The sequence below is a fragment of the Amblyomma maculatum genome, chromosome 3 (genome assembly GCF_055883805.1).
Source record: "Amblyomma maculatum isolate TAMU_Amacu chromosome 3, ASM5588380v1, whole genome shotgun sequence".
NCBI classification, from domain to species: Eukaryota; Metazoa; Arthropoda; class Arachnida; order Ixodida; family Ixodidae; genus Amblyomma; species Amblyomma maculatum.
The window spans coordinates 205,509,923-205,527,325 of NC_139346.1; the positions used below are offsets into that span (position 1 = coordinate 205,509,923).

At 44.3% G+C, this 17,403-nt stretch overlaps 1 protein-coding gene across 2 annotated transcripts in view; it reads left to right on the forward strand.

Moving 5' to 3' along the window:
• mTor (serine/threonine-protein kinase Tor) overlaps positions 1 to 17,403 on the forward strand; it is a 96,142-nt gene that overhangs the window by 56,348 nt on the left and 22,391 nt on the right. For both annotated transcript variants that reach the window (XM_084599383.1, XM_084599384.1), the window contains exons 32-40: positions 3,345 to 3,422; positions 6,312 to 6,419; positions 10,855 to 10,980; positions 11,441 to 11,572; positions 11,667 to 11,797; positions 12,267 to 12,384; positions 13,724 to 13,906; positions 14,843 to 14,940; positions 16,853 to 17,048. In XM_084599383.1, the coding sequence (XP_084455509.1) occupies positions 3,345 to 3,422; positions 6,312 to 6,419; positions 10,855 to 10,980; positions 11,441 to 11,572; positions 11,667 to 11,797; positions 12,267 to 12,384; positions 13,724 to 13,906; positions 14,843 to 14,940; positions 16,853 to 17,048 (1,170 nt within the window). The remainder of the gene's footprint in view (positions 1 to 3,344; positions 3,423 to 6,311; positions 6,420 to 10,854; positions 10,981 to 11,440; positions 11,573 to 11,666; positions 11,798 to 12,266; positions 12,385 to 13,723; positions 13,907 to 14,842; positions 14,941 to 16,852; positions 17,049 to 17,403) is intronic.

The following is a 17,403-nucleotide window of genomic DNA, read 5'->3' on the forward strand; positions in this document are numbered from 1 at the left end:
CCATGTGCAGAAGTGCAGGAAACGCATTGTACATCGAGATTTGTTTGCTGCTGACAGGATTCATCCACAGCCTTGTGCCACTGCTCACTATGCGTACCGCACAATTGTGCCATCACTGCTCACTGCTCCAGGCATGTACAGCATGATGGGCAATTGTGCCATTTGTGATATGCGGGCCATGCTTAGTAAATAAATTGTAAGTGCATTCATGGCTTGCGCATTTTTATCATCCATGCTGACATGGGGAGTGTTTGAAGCATCCGCAGTTCTGCACATTGTACACAATGCGATTCGGCCGGTGAGTTTTACAAATTCATATCAGCCATAATCGGATCATTGAAGTTCTACTATATTGCACTTTTTATTTCTAATTCGGTGAAGAAAACCTAGGGTGTCATAAATTACTGATGTGTGAAAAGCCAGCCATTGCACATATTTTGGAAGCCAATTGTTTCAAGTGGCATGCCTGGCATGTGCTAATTCTTCGGTGTATGCGGCAAGGCTGATTGATTGACGGGTGGGCTGTTTTTTGTTACTCATTGTGTCACAAACATTCTCCTGCACATGTTCCTGCTAAATTGCATGCGGCTTGAATTGTGGTACCATTCGATTTAGGCAGTGAGATGAACAGAGCAGCGTCTCTGAGCATATGCTTACATGTTGGCCCATTCCAGGCAGCTTTTCAAATTCTTTGTGTTAACTCCTTCACGAGTGATGGAAAGTATTTTTCTCACCACAGGAGTGTGTCTTGGTAGAGGCTTTCCTTGTCTTCAGGCATCAAATGGTGCATAAAATCATTGAAACAGTTTTTTAAGCAGTGTAAAAGCATTATTTCATTATTAATGCTTGGTTTAAATTTGCAGTAAAATATGTTGATTCGGAAATTCAGATAATTTGAACTAGGGGGCAAGGTCCGAGGCATAGGTGGGCTCGCTTTGATTAATTGGGATGGGGGATCACATCGAGGTACGACCCATGCATACAGCAATCATCGAAATAGACCTTCCCTGAATTGCATGTACTTCGCGTGTGCGACAGCAGGCGCAACGTTGATCAGAAGTTCCCAATTTCGGAAGTTCGGCACTGTTTATGGCTCTGCTTGGCGCATCACTGTTCTTTTATCTTTGCTTTGGGATGGGGTTAGGCTGTTCTGATGGCTACACATATATATCCCTAGCATGCATCCGCATGCTACTTCCAGTACTTTGAAACTGCTCACTGGTCACGATCTTGGAGCCAACATTCCCGACCGTGTGTGCAAAGCAAAGCGCTTGGTGAAATTGGGAAAAACTTCTGTTTTCCTTTGGCTTGGCCTCAAATGCAGATAACTATCATACAGGTGTTATTAATAAAATTACAATGATGTGAATGATTTTGGGCATTTTTTTCTGGTCCCTTGAAGGCTGAATTAATGAGTTTACTGTGTAGCTGGGATTCTCTCAAACACCTCTTATGCTGTGTTAACTCTTTCCCTACCGTGGGCAAAATGTCCGTTTTCTGTAGGTTTCAGTAGATTTTTTTTTTTTTCTGTAAAAACTATCATGTCTATAATTTTACACAATACACGAAAAGAAAGCTAAATAGATTCGCTTTTTAGGCATACAACCTTTAATATGATGTTGTGGGTTTTAACACACAATATAATTTCCCAAAAACCAGATTGTAGAAAAAAATTGAGCAAAACTTGACGAAATGCACTTGTAAATGAAACGACAAAATTGTTTAAAAATTTTTCAAGATGTACAAAATGCAGAGCATGTAGAGCAGAGGGCCGCTGCAAAGCACCATGCCGAAATAGATACCCGGTTCCCTTCTTGGGCAGAACGCCACTGCCTGTTTTGTGGGAGCCAAGATATTGTGCCCAAATGATGTTGACACCTTGGGAATGAGATAAATGACACCAACAACACAAACAAAACATCCAGAGCGGTCGCGGACGGCCAAAAGGCCTACAACGTGTGGCCGCCGATGTTCCGGGCTGGTTTCCATCGTCATCGGGGTCGGAACTGAATTCTGACGATAATTGGCAGCATCTTCAGAGTCGCTTCTGCTTGGGTCATCAATAAAACCTGATCGTAGATAGTGCGTAGCCATGAGATTTGCGATGTTTCGAAGCGCGCATCGTCGACGCGGATGCTGCCATTCTCGCATGCGACTCAGATGCTGCCACGTGTTCAAAGCACGCTCAAAAATGGCCACTTCGCGGGAAAATTGTAAACTGCATCAAAACCGAAACTTCAGTTATCCGACTACACACTAGATGGTATAGCGTGTCCATGAGTGACGTGGAAGGGTTCAAAATTGGTGCATGAAGTCATCGTTAGCGGGCTAACGATGCTCAATAAGCGCGGTAGGGAAAGAGTCAAACAGTCATAATGGGCAGGTGCAGTACTACGGTATGGCAGGTCCACATGATCATGCTTGGATGAGTACACATTCCCATGGCAACATTCTAAGTCGTCGCCTGGAGATGAGTGCAGAACCATGGAGTGGGGAAAAGACTGACTCACTTCCGTTATTTGAGAACGATTGGACACCAGAAAAAGCGGGCTGCAGCACTTCCTCATGAATGAAGGACTGTTCTAAGCAATTTTTTTCTCTCTCTCTCTGCAGCAAACATCCTTGTGTCTCATGCAGTTCCTTTTACGAGAAACAAAAATTCTGGGAATTTTGGTTGCAGAAATCTGATACCTTAGCCTATGAACGTTTGCAAACGCATCTTGTGGAAAAATTGCTAATGTAATTCCCCACACAACCTACATATTGCCCGAGAAAGGGTTAATAAAGCTACACCCTTATATGTACAGGGAGATCCACTTCTAGCTATAACACGGTCACTGCTTTCAAAGCATCATTGCATCGGATGCAGGCGCTTATCGAAGAAAAGCGATATATGCACAGTGGGACGCGGAGGTGATGCTTTGCATGGCCTGCCGCCTAGCTTTATGTTATGGGCAGGTGGGACGCAATGATGCTTTGAAAGCAGTGGCCGTGTTATAGCTAGAAGTGGATCACCTTGTACATAGTGTAGTAATTGGCGTCACAGTGTCATACTGGGGCATAATTACTCCTTTATTTTGTAAGAACAGTTTCTCCCTCAATAAATTGTAGCAAAATTGCTGTGAACACAGGACTGATTATAACCTACATATCTACATTAAACAAGCATGTGTCACCTTGTACGGCTGCTAGTTTCACACAGTCCTGATTTGCACGGCATATAAATTTTGATAGTGCTACAGAGCCAGTGCAAATTGAATCTAAGCTAAACAGTCAGTGCCTGTGCTTCCTTTGAATTGTGGCTTCAGAATTTTTTCCCCCTCTTCTTGTATTGTTTATTTCAGTTTATTGACAAAGCAAGAGACCTGATTGACACTGACCTTACTGCCATGGTTGGAGAAAGCTATAGCCGAGCCTATGGGGTGTGTATACTTGGCATGGATGATTGATATTTATCATAGAACTTTGATATTGTGGCTAAGCAGGTGCTAACACTTTTAGGTGGGTTTCCGTAAGCAAACTGGCTCCGGGGAGGCAGACGTGTTTTATTGCTGTTCAATAGGTTGCGCTCGCGTCTCCTTGAAATCTACACCGTGTGTAGGCACATTGGGCAGCTTTTTGCTAGCTTGTTTTCAATGCACGTTTTTCTGTGTTATAGTTTTTTTTTTGGGGGGGGGGGGGGGGGACAGCTGTTGCTCAACTGCGGTAAAACAAATGTGCACATATTTTGCTTGTGTCAATAATTGAAAGCTGTAAAGGTACAGGAGTAGTTTTGAGTATGCTGATGGGTCCCACGGCACCATGCATGCAAGGTATACTTTTGAAGAAACATGTTTAGCATAGTGGCATTTTTCATGTCTTGTGAATGGACAGATATTTTTTTATGGAAATAATTTAAACAGCTTAAACCCACAGTTCATGTCTGCGGCCGTCATTATGAGCCTCGGGACGCCAAAAGCTGCTGTGAACATATTAATAGTTCTGGTTACAGTTACAATTACGATTTCGCAAGGCAGGGTAAGCGAGGGCACGATGCTACTTTTATTTCACTTTCGATGGTCATGGGAACCTTGAATATGCCCAGAGTGACACAGTGCAGCTTTTTGCACCTTGCTTTAAAGTGCGTTTATTGTCAACGCCGTAACTCTGCCAAAGTTTTCGCTTCTCCAGAAGCAACAGGTTTAGGAGAGAGTGGGATTCAATGCAAGGTACACCAAACATGCTGAGTTCACTACATCTGAACATGCTGAACATGCTCTTTTTTAATGCAAAAATAAATTCGAAGTCTGCAACGCAACATTTTTGTAATGACACTTTTGCTTTCACTGCACTGCTTAGCTTACAGTGTTCACCTGAATATCAGAAAGCACTGATATGATTACAAATGCCCACAAGAAAAGCAATGGAACAGTGAGTTAATTCATCGGTCGCCATTTCAATTAATTAAATTCGGCACCGTTTACATGCAGCGTGTCGCCAATGTACGTGTACACAATGTACACAGAAGGGGCTCAAAGAGTGCCGTTATGAAAAGCACCAGCTTCAGGGGCACAGCGCATAGTTCGTTTGATATGAAACGAGCCGTGAACTTGTAGTTTGATATACAGCGTAACATGCCTATGCTTAGAACTTTCAAAGGTGTAACTTGAGTGTTTGGTGAAGCCAGTAATTGGAAATATCTGGGTTCAATATATCCGAACCCCACTTTATAGGCCTAATTCATATTATATATATATATATACACACACACACACAGTCGAACCCGGATATATCGAACTCGAAGGGGATCGCGAAATAGTTCGATATATCGATAATTCGATATACAGAAATCGCCTTGTGACGGCACTTACGATGCGAAAAAACGATACCGTATTTGTCACGTAATCGACCCACTCGCATAATGAACCCACCCTTCACTTTTCCACCCGAGAATTTGAAAAAAAAAAAAAAAAAAACAATGCGTTGAGGCCAGCTCGCTCACATGCAAGCGACTGAGCGATCTCAGCGACGAGCGGCAGCGACAGAGCGAAAATTTTCAAACTTGTTGGAACTGCGTCCCTCTCGCCACTCGAGCCACTGCAGCAGCTCAAAACAAGGTTTCTGTTGCGGCGCCAGAAATCGCGAGCATTTTCGCTTGCATGTCGATGGTGCGCGTCAGTCCGTTTCGGTCGTCTCATCCACAGCTCAATGGCAGCGTGCCAAGATGCTGCGCAGCGATAACGTCGGGGCGCGTTTATCTCTTGATAGCTCCTGCGGTGGTGGGGAGCGAACTTGGCAGAGTGCCCGCAATGGCTTGATGGCTTGATAGCACAAGCCTGGTTCGATTTATCACGCCGCGCTTGGGGCGGGCGTCATGATCGCAGCAGCTGACCGCGTGCTTTCGTTGATTCATACATGCAAGGATAAACAATAAAAAAAAGACTCCCGCAAAAAGAAATTAAACAAAAATAAAAAAATACCTGCCGCTTTTTAACGTCCGCAGCCGCCATATCTTACGCTACGTCGTGCGTACAGCACAACGATAAGAAAGGATGACTCTTGCAAAAAAAAAAAAAAAAAACAGAGAGAGCTGCTGCTTCTTAACATCCGCAGGTGCCATAGCCGCGCGGCGCACGCAGAGGGTTCCCAACACACGCTGGAGAAAGCGTCCCACGTCTGTCTGAAAACGGGCTGAGCTGGCTTGGCACATGCGTAGCGCGTGCTGAAGGAGAGAGATAGCTAGGCAAAAAAATGGACACACCCACGCACATGGCTTGCAAACATCATGTGTTGGCGCGCGGGAAACGATAACTGCAGATGCGCGCGCCTTTGGGGAATGGGCGCGGCGTTGCCCAGACCAGCGTCGCCGAACTGTCCCCTTTCATTCCTTCCGTGCGTGGCTTGAAAACATCAAGCAGCAAACGGCCAAGGGTGATGCGATCGTCCTTGGAGAAGGCACACTTTCCAGTGCGTGGTGCGGAGTTCGATATATCGAACGACCTGTGAAATTGAGTTCGATATATAACGCGGCTTTCCTATACTTTTACATGGGATTTTCAAGGGGATATTCCGTGAGTTCAATATAACCAAAATCGATATATCCGGGTTCGGTATAACCGGGTTCGACTGTATATATGTCATCATAGTATATATGATGACAAAGCATGAAGGAGGAAAAGCGGCGTAGCTGTGGCCACCCGAGGTCTCGCTATGATTGTTCTTGCGATAAAAGTGTTGGCACACACTAACCATTTTTGTATAATGCTCTGATGACATTCAGAATGCATGCTGGTGCAAGGTTAGTCTTTACATGTTTATTCCCTTTGAAACAGGCAATGGTGCAAGTGCAGATGTTGGCCGAATTGGAAGAAGTAATCCAGTATAAGCTTGTACCTGAGCGGAGGGAAGCTGTCAAGCAAAAGTGGTGGGACAGGCTACAGGTGAGGGTGTGGCCTCAGTATTCTAAACCCAGTGTAGTAGCAGTTGGACTAGGAAGATCCATTACCACAAACACCTGGTGACCAAGGCCATCAAGGAAAGAAGGAAAGGGGGAAGACAAAGAGTGAACTAAAGTACAGCAAGTGAGTCTAGTGAATGTGACAGAGAAAAAGGGAATAGAGAGAGAGAGAGGAGAGCATGGTGTGGTCAAAATAACTGAACGATTTGTTTGCTGCTGCATTCATAAATTAAGTGAGAAATACCCATTCAATTCTTCTTGTTATTCTTCTTGTGTTACAAGAAGAATAAGATTGGGATGGAGCACATTTGGCAAGCACTCGCAGATTATGTCTAGCAGCTTACCGGTATCGCTAAAGAGGAAAGTATATAACAGTTGCATCTTACCTGTACTCACCTATGGCGCTGAAACGTGGAGGCTAACCAAGAGAGTTCTACTTAAGTTGAGGACAATCCAGAGGGCTATGGAACGAAAAATGGTAGGGGTAACATTAAGAGATAGGAAGCGTGCAGAGTGGGTCAGAGAAATAACTCAAGTTACCGACATTCTAGTGGAAATTAAGAAGAAGAAATGGACATGGGCAGGACATGTAGTGCGAAGAGAGGATAACCGATGGTCGCTTAGGGTAACAAACTGGATTGCAAGGGAAGGAAAGCGTAGCAGGGGGCGGCAGAAAGTTAGGTGGGCGGATGAGATTAAGAAGTTCGCAGGGGTCAAGTTGATGCAGCTAGCACAGAACCGGGTTAAGTGGAGAAATATGGGAGAGGCCTTCGCCCTGCAGTGGGTATAGTCAGGCTGATGATGATGACCCATTCAATTACACAGCTTGGATGTAACTTTAACAGCAAAAATTTGCAGGGTTCATGTTCTCGGGAAAAAATTTAATGTAGCTCTTCCTATCGGCCCTGTCACATGATATCGTCACTGGCAGTAAAAGCATGCATGTCCACTCATCAGTTCAGTTCAGTTCAGGCGTTCAGTCGTGTCCGACTCTTCGTGACCCTATGGACCATGTCACGCCACGCTTTCCGGTCTCTCACTATCTTCTTAACATCACATAGCTTCATCTGCAATGCCTCGAGAATGCCATCTAACCATCGCGTTCGCTGCCTACCCCTTCTCCGGCGACCCTCAACCTTTCCCAACATCAAATCTTTCTCCAGCGACTCCTCTCTTCTCATCAGATGACCAAAGTAGCTGAGCTTTAACTTTAGAATTTGACCCTCCAATGAGCAGTCAGGGTTTATGGTCGACAATATCAACTGATTTAATCTTCTGGCAGTCCAAGGGACTCTTAAGAGTCTTCGCCAGCACCACAATTCAAACGCGTCAATTCTTCGGCGGTCAGCCTTTTTCACAGTCCAACTCTCGCATCCATACATCACAACTGGAAAGACCATAGCACGGGTTATACGGATCTTGGTTGGCAGACTAATGTCTCTGCTCTTTACTAGGCGGTCAAGGCTAACCATTGCTCTCTTTCCCAGAAGCAGGCGTCTCCTAATTTCATGGCTGCAGTCTCCTTCCGAGGTAATCTTGGCGCCCAAGAACAGAAAATCTGTCACAGCTTCCACTTCTTGTCCATTGATGCTCCAGGACTTGATAGGGCAAGACGCCATGATCTTCGTCTTTTTAATGTTCAGTTTAAGCCCAAACTTCTCACTCTCTTCTTGTACGCGCATCAGAAGTCTCTTGAGTTCCACTTCACTTTCTGCCATTAAAGTGGTATCATCCGCATATCTAAGGTTGTTGATACGTTTTCCAGCAATCTTCACTCCAGCTGAAGACTCGTCCAGACCGGCCTTCCTCATGATGCACTCTGCATATAGGTTAAATAGGCAGGGCGACAGTATGCAGCCTTGCCTCACCCCTTTCTCAATCGGAAACCAATCAGTAAGACCATGCCCAGTTCTGACTGTGGCCTCTTGCCCTTCATAAAGGTTCCTGAGGAGACAGATGAGGTGAATTGGAACTCCCATCTCTCGGAGAGCTTGCCACAATCTGCTGTGATCTACGCAGTCAAACGCTTTCGCATAATCAATAAAGCAGAAGTAAATGGGTTTCTGGAACTCTCTTGCTTTTTCCATGATCCAGCGAAGGTTGGCAATTTGGTCTCTAGTTCCTCTGCCCTTGCGAAACCCAGCTTGCACGTCCGGAAGCTCCCGATCCACATACTGCTGCAGCCTACCTTGCAGGATTTTTAACATCACCTTGCTAGCATGCGAAATAAGCGCGATCGTGCGGTAGTTGGAACAATCTTTGGCACTGCCTTTCTTTGGAATGGGGATGTAAACTGACCTCCTCCAATCCTGTGGCCACTGCAGGGTTGTCCAAATCTTTTGACATAATGTATGCAGTGTGTTAACAGCGTCGTGGTTGAGGTTTTGAAGCAACTCAGCTGGAATACCATCAATTCCGCTTGCTTTGTTCTTAGCAAGGCTGGCTAAGGCCCATTCAACTTCACTCTTCAGGATGCCCGGCTCGGGATCAGTAATCACAACCGTCCTATGTTGGGATTGCACATCCGGGTCCTTCTTGTACAGTTCTTCTGTGTATTCCTGCCACCTCTTCTTTATCTCTGAGGCTTCAGTGAGGTCCTTGCCTCGTTTGTCCTTTATCACGCCCAGCTTAGCACAGAAGCTTCCTTTGATATCTTTGATTGTCTTATACAGAGCTCTTGTGTTTCTTAATTGGCTGTTGTCCTCAACTGCTTGACACTGTATGTTCAGGAAGGCATTCTTATCTCTCCTTGCTATTTTCTGAAAATCCGCATTGAGAACCTTGTATCTTTCTCTTTCCCCCATACCTTTTGCCATCCTCCTTTCCTCAGCTATTTGCAAAGCCTCTTCAGATAACCAGTTTGCTTTTTTGCATTTCTTTTGCTTTGGAACTACCTTAGTAGCAACTTCTTGTATTATATCACGAACATCAGTCCACATCTCTTCGGGCTCTTTGTCTTCTAGATCTAATTCTTGAAATCGATTCCTCACTTCCACAGCATATTCTAATGGAATCTGATCCAGATCATACCTGAAAGGCCTTCTAGTTTTCTGCGTTTTCCTCAATCGAAGCTTAATTTTGGCAACAAGAAGCTGATGATCGGTGCCACAATCGGCCCCAGGCCTTGTTTTTACTGCTTGTATAGCGCTTCTCCATCTCTGCCGGCAAATAATATAATCGATCTGATTCCTGTACAGACCGTCCGGTGAAATCCATGTGTACAGGCGCCTCTTGTGCTGTTGAAAATGAGTATTCGCTATGGTCAGGTTGTTTTCTTGACAGAACTCTACTAGCCTCTGCCCAGCTTCATTTGGCTCACCAAGACCGAACTTGCCTGTAATTCCGGATATTTCTTCACTCCCGACCTTAGCATTCCAGTCTCCTATGAGAAAAACGACGTCTGATGATGGGGTGCGGTCTAAAAGGCATTGTAGGTCCGCATAAAATCTCTCAACGTCAGCTTCTTCAGCAGCAGTGGTCGGTGCATAGACTTGGATAACTGTTATGTTGAAAGGGTGACCTTGGATCCGAAGTGAAATCATTCGGTCGTTTTTGGGGTTGTACCCTAGCACTGCTTTGCCCATTCTTCTGTTTACTATGAGAGCGACCCCATTCCTTCTCTTGGATTCGTGCCCACAATAAAAGACATAATAGTCGCCGGAGTTAAATTCTCCCATTCCGGTCCACTTGAGCTCGCTGATACCCAAGATATCAATGTTCAATCTGTCCATTTCTCGCTTGACGATATCCAGTTTACCTTGCGTCATAGATCTTACATTCCATGTTGCTATGTGATATATCTCCTTGCAACATCGGACTTTCCGGTCGCTTCCCGACACATCCACAACTGAGCGTCCTTTTGGCTTTAGCCCAGCCGCTTCATTCGTCCTGGAGCTACTAGGAATCGCCCTTTGTTCATCCCCAGTAACATGTGGGACGCCTTCCAACCTGGGGGGCTCATCTTCCGGCGCCATATCGATAATGGTATTGTGACTGGCCATAGGGTTTTCTTGGCAGGAAATACTGGAGTGGGTTGCCATTACCTTCTCCAGTGAATCACATTTTGTCAGAACTCTCTGCCGTGACCTGTCTATCTTGGGTGGCCCTACACAGCAGAGCTCACGACTTCATCGAGTTTCGCAAGCCCCTCCGCCACGACAAGGCAGTGATCCATGAAGGGGACTCATACCTCATACCACTCATACCTCATACCACTCATACCTTGGCACATTTCAGGTGACTGGATTTTGACTACTATGAAATTCTATTTTCATGACACTCGCTTTCCATGAACTTTTGCTGTCTTTTGTAGGCACAGTATTTTGAGTGACCTGTTGATGACACTGTAGGAGCACATTGTACAGAACTTTATTAGTCAGAGTTAGTCATGCATTTCTGCCTCCTCCTTCATTTGACAGGGTTGCCAGAGAATTGTGGAGGACTGGCAAAGGATACTGCAGCTCCACTCCCTAGTGGTGAAGCCCAAGGATGACATGCGCAGCTGGCTCAAGTTCAGCAGCCTGTGCAGGCGCAATGAGCGACTGGTGAGGGGTGCTTGTGTCTTCCGTTCAGAAGAAGAACGCCTCACATTTAGGGCCAATAAGTTAGGTTTGGTGATATTTCATTTGATCAAGTGCTTACAGTACAATGCCAAGATAAATCTATGCTGGCAAAATACTGATATCTCGGGACATGGGTAAACGAAAGACAGATATACTTTAACGAGGAACCCCAAAGAGAGCCACAGATTAGAGCCATTAACTCTATCATGTTATAACCTTAAAGGCAGAGCCGAAGCGTCCCCCATAAATTTTGTGCCTCAAGACGCCGCCCACCACCCTTTCTCCTTCACTCACACAGTTCAGCCCTGATAATGTTTGGACAGACCATGTATACCATTCTGTTCCCAAGAGTGCTGGCACGGTATTTGCATAATCAATGCCCTGTGCTTTTCATGTCACATGGCTCGCAACCCCATTGAAAACATCGCATTCTTCATTGCAGGCACAGTCGCATAGAACCCTAGTAACTCTCTTGGGTACCGACCCTTCGCTAGTGCCAAACCAGCCTCTGCCGACGGCCTACCCTGCTGTAACATTTGCCTACATCAAACACATGTGGCAGAGCAACCAGAAGGTAAGGTTAAGCTCCAGAAAATACATCCTCTAGTGTACGTTTTTTGTGAGTGCGCATTTTGCTTATTGTGTCCTGAATTTTGTCCCCAACCTAGGAGAATGCCCTAAGGCAACTGCACCACTTTGTTCAAACCGAGCTTCCAGCTAACAGTACCCTGAACCATCTGTGTTTGCCCGTTCCTAATGAGAATGCCCAGAGGAGCGAACACCAGAAGCTGCTCGCCAGGTAAGCTCCCAGCACTTTTTAATTCATTTCGTTTTTCTTTTTTTTTTTTTCCGCTCACAGCTTGTGAGAGCTTATTTTTGTTGTGAAGAAAGCACATTACAGAGAGAGTCATAATTCACATTATAGTTCTTATTTGCCCTTTAGATCATAGATCACAGCACTGAAAAGCAAGTTTCTGCTTAGGCTACTGGTGTAAACGTAAAAATAATGCTTTCACTAAGATCACTCAAAACATAATACATTATCGTCATCATAATCAGAAAGAGACACAGCTGTACGAACTACACAGCTGCCCTGATTACAAGTGCTTGAACAGGAAATTTTGCAGTGCACGAAAATGAAGTAAGCTAGACTCCATTTACTGCAACCACACTGCATTGTGTAACCATCGTCGGCAGCCTTCTTGTTCACTGCTGCATGTTTCCACTTGCTATGAATGGTCATGGCTTGACTTGCTTTCTCCATGCAGGTGCTACCTCAAGCTTGGCCAGTGGGAGGAATGCATGCAAGGCATCAATGAGAGCTCCGTCCCCATGATCTTGCGCTACTACCAACTAGCCACAGAGCACGACAATGACTGGTACAAGGTCAGTCCAGATAATCCAATGGTGGTAAAAGTTTGCCTTGTGGGGTTTGCAAGCTAGAACTTACGAGCATACCTCTGGCAGGTGGTAGTTGGCAGGTGACATGATTGGTCCCTGTTTGGGCAAGAGCTGCCACCTCGGGCAGCTCTTTTGAAATGGGAGGATGAGATCGGAATTACACCCTCAGGAACCCTCAGATCCAAAGTTAGACACACTACTTCCATGCCTTGTTAATGCAGCTTGGTTAAAGCAGCGCTTTACATTATGTTGGGTCTCCTTGCTCATAATGTGGTAGCTTATGACTGTATGCTAATGAGTGTATTTGTGGGATAATATAGGCTCAAATCAGCAGAGAGGATGGAGGCAAGTGAGGACTCACTTAGGGAGCCAGTAGACTGGAGCCATAAACACAGTCATGCCATACCTTGATAGGTAGAGCTTAAGTTTCCCCCAAATTTTTCGTTTGGCGTATCAGCAGTCTTGTCACTGCATTATTGACATGACACTCGATACATCATTTCTGTCTTTCATCTAAACCAGAGGAATTGTTTGCTTTCAAATTAGGTTGCAGCAAATGTTCTGAAAATTAGACATGATGTCTTGTTTTTGCTTATTAACCTGTGTGCTGAAGGGCTTTGGAAATGAACAGTAATAATAATAACAACAATTGGTTCACAGGAAAGGGAAGGCGCAGTATCCGTCACACTTGTTCTGTGGACACCTGAACCATGCCGTAAGGGAAGGGAGTGAAAGCAGAAAGAGAATAGGGGTGCCTTAGTGGAGAGCTCTTCTTCTCAGACTAGCGCATTAATGAACAAGTTTCCATATGTGTTTGGTGGAAACCAAGTTTTGTTTCAGTTCTCTCTTCGTTTTGAAACCTTTCCCACACAGCTCGCCTTTCTTCTGATCTAACATTACTTTTCGCTTTCTGTCAAGTACCTTGTGAGTTGAGTCCACAAACAGACGCTCTGTGTACAGCTTCAGCATACTAACGGCTTCAAGAGGAAAGTTATAATTTGTTTGCAAAAATATGGCAGATATATAAGTACAGTTTTCTCTTTGTAATTCCAACCCAAAGGAAGCTAAATATTTTTTCGAATCAAGGGAAGCCTTTCATTGCACTTAATGTTGACAGGACCAAAGCGTTACTTCAAAGGATTGGAGTTCAAATTAAATAAAGCCGACTCCGCATAATATCTTTTAGGCCTTTTGAGTATCTGAATGTGCAAAGGGAAGAGAAAAGTTCTCTGTTTATATCACAGATGTTTTTGCTATCACATTACACGAAACTGGAAGTCAACTGTAACATGCAACAGTATGTAAGCACATGTCATTTCTGTAGGCTTGGCATGCGTGGGCCTACATGAACTTTGAGGCCGTCCTGTTCTTCAAGCACCAAGCTCAGCAAGGCAACAGCGCCAGTGCTCAGCCTTCACAGCAGCAGCAGCAGCAGCAGCAGCCTCCTCATCAGGGCGGAGCTGGTGAAACTACGAACTATGCTGGCGACTGTGCACGAACTGGATTGGTGAGTCGCCTTGTTAGGGCTGTAGTTATGAACATAAAGCCAGCTTTTGCCATAACGCTTTCAGCTCTCATTGTTGTGCATTCTGAAACAAACTGGTTTCAACAGCCATATTTTGTAAAACTGTTGCCAATAGTAAAATTTGGGTTGCAAAGCGAAATCAAATATTAAAAACCGAGTGCAAATAAAATCGAATATTTTTCTACCATCTTTTCCAAGTTAAAATATAGATCAAGCCTTGTGCAAACTATAGCCATAGAAAAGCAAGTTTATTTGAGGTGCACAAATAACAACTTTTTAAGTGCAAAGTGAATACAATAATGACATTTGGCTACCAATAGAATATTTTTGGGAAGTTAGTACAGGTGGTTAAATATAGGAGAAATGTTATTCCCCGGATGTACAGCTATAAAATGAAAGAGGTATCGCACAAAAAAAAAAATACATTTTTTTTTTTTTTTTTTACTCATTATCAGCTGCAGTTTTCCAACAAGAGATAAAGCAAGCAAACCTATGCCACGATTATTGTTTTCATCTCTCTGAGCATAGTAGTCTTGCTGAGGATTTTCTAATTTTCTGTGCCTTTAATGGCTCCCTAGTTTTCCTGGGGCAGGGTAATTCTCAAATGTGAATATGCTGGAAGCCGCAATTTCCATAGCTGCACATGTTCACTACACTGGTGTCTGCTTTCATTTGGTTTGAGTGATGTTGTGATGCGAACACGTAATTTCAGCAACAAGCTGTTTTGGGCATTTGCATTGCAAGCAGCTGCTTTTTATTGATTAACTCTGGGCATATTGCTTCCTGATTCAAATAGAAGGCGCAAAGCCATCGTACTGAATAGTCAGTCAATAGTAGTGGTCTCTGTAGTATGATTAGTATTGTGATTATGGGCTTCAACTAGGGGTGCTTTTTTTCCCTTACATGCTGTTCTTGCAGACATCACAGCACATTAAGGATTACACGGTACCTGCCGTGAAAGGTTTCTTCCGCTCAATAGCACTTTCTCATGGAAGCACCCTGCAGGACACTCTAAGGTGAGCTTCTCACACAGCTGCATTTCCGCCCCAAATGCGTAGAAGTGTTTTTCGTCATCTCTTTCAGTGTTGACATTTTAAAATTGGGCTCCCTCCGTAAACTGGCATTTCAACAATACACAAGGTTGCAGCTGCTACTTGATTGCAAGCCATTAATATCTGTGAATTTTGCTTGATGGTGCATGAGATATTTATAAAAATAAGCTCGCAAAATAATTTGCTTTCTTGTGCTTTCTCAATTTTAATAAGATTTCAGACCTCCATTGATGCTTTGTTCACTTTGTAGTTCTCTGCATCAGCAAACGTGCACATGGTTTCTTCGAGTAGTCTTATCATAGCTTGAAAGACTCCACAGAAACTTAAAAAAGATAACATGATTCAGCCTCCATAAACTTTGACAAACGTCTACCCACAAGCTGTGCTTCTGAGCAAGGCTTCCTTATAAATCTTTGTGCAGCTTGTTGCATGAAATAAATAGTGCACACAAGCTATCCATGGACATTATATAGTTTGGCTTGTTACTGCTATTTCTGAATAATGTGAATTGTTCAGTTTGTAACATTATTCTAGTCACTAAATAATGTTCACACAGTCTGGCATTCCTATGGTAGGAAACTCAGCACCAAAATACTATTCCAGCAACCAAGGGTGCAGCACATGCAAAGAGGCTAAAGTCATGGTCTGATGGCATGACTGTAATCCCCTCTCCCAATGAGTGACGAGGAAGATGACTGACTGAATCCAAACCCTGTCCCATTTTGCTTTCCAGACCTCTTTTTATTTTTTGCTGCCATTAGTGCTGCCCCAAAGGAACATGAGTGCATGCATAAAGAAAAAATTGCATTTAAGAGGCTCAAGTAGTCGTATATTCTTGCCCTGCTAGATTCATCAGGCTTTTCTGCAGCACGTTTGCCCGGTCCACAGTGTCAGTGTAAGACCGTGAGATTGTTTCAGACATGCTTCAGACAGCAGCTTGATTTTACAAACCTCATTCACGATCACATAAGAGTGCTACCAAAATCCAGGCTTCCTGTTGGCTTGTATGTTATAATCATGTTAATTAGAATTTTCAGCTTAGAAATCTAGTTTGTTAAAATAGCGGTTGTAACTTAAATGTGCTTGCCAGCAATGGAGGGGTTTTCTCTGTGCTATGGTGTACGATTACTATGTTGTGCACACATGATCTTAAGTTTTCGCTGTTGCTGGAGGTCGTCCACCACACAAGCTTTAATTGTAGTTCAGGTATGGGGGAGTTCGGCCATTTTGGACTGCAAGAAACCTGTGCTTCCCTTGAGAACGGCATAGTCGCGCTCCTGCTGCAGCTTCATAACCTAATGAAGTAAGGTGACTGTGCTCATCTCGGAAGGGTCGCTATAGCTGGTGGCCTTTACATTGACACTGGCTTTCCCTTGCCAAGTTCGCTGAATTAGAGTGTTTGGGTTCTAACATAGTGCAGCCGGAGCAGAGTCACGTGCCAACCTTTAAATCTCTCCGGCTTTATTTAGAAAGAAAGCAGGACAAATTGATAGTGATAAAAAATACCTAAAATGGGTTTCGCTCAACATTCTCTGCGGCTTTTCAGCATAAGAATTTCTGCTGACATGCAGGCATACTCAAGATGACTTCCTATAATCACTCAAATCTTCATGCACCGTGTTGTCATTTTCAAACCGTGGGGCCAAGTGGATGATTTTTGTGTTCACATTTTTACCTTGCCAACTACTGAGCTCCTGGCTACAGTACTCAAGGAAGCTGCTCCAGATCAAATTTTCACTCTGCAAAGTGCTTTTCATAGTTCCCACTACTGGCATTCCAAAAATGCATGGGCTGTAGGTTTTGTTTGTTTATTTTGGCCACCTGGGCTGCTTTTTGCAAAAGTTAGCCTCCTGTGCGTCATGCTTGTTTGGTGCAGGCTTCTTACGCTGTGGTTTGACTATGGCCACTGGCCAGAGGTGAATGAGGCCTTGGCTGAACGAGTGAACAAAGCACCCATGGAGACCTGGCTTCAAGTCATTCCACAACTGATCGCACGGCTAGACACCCCCCGCCCCTTGGTGGCAGGTCTTGTGCACGAGCTGCTGGGGGAGGTCGGACGCAAACACCCACAGGTGGGGCTCTCTTGTGCTGGTGTTGTGTTTGCTACTTGCTTAAAGTCGCGCAGCGCATTGAAAAACACTTGTATAGAAACTTTGTTAAAACTTCAAATACACCTGCATAATTGAGTGCAGACAACATTAGTGCGCTATGTTTTTCTGGGCCCCTGTAGCTGCTGGGCATAGCCAGCACGGTGTATGCAGTATTAAGAATTTCAAGAAGGGTGTGCGAATATTCAAGATTTTGAATATGAATCAAATATGCTTGTTATTCAATTCGTATTCAGTGAAAAATTACCAAATGGTACCAAGAATTTTCGAATATTCAACAGCTGCCAAATATTTTAAAAGTCTTTGAATACAGTAAACT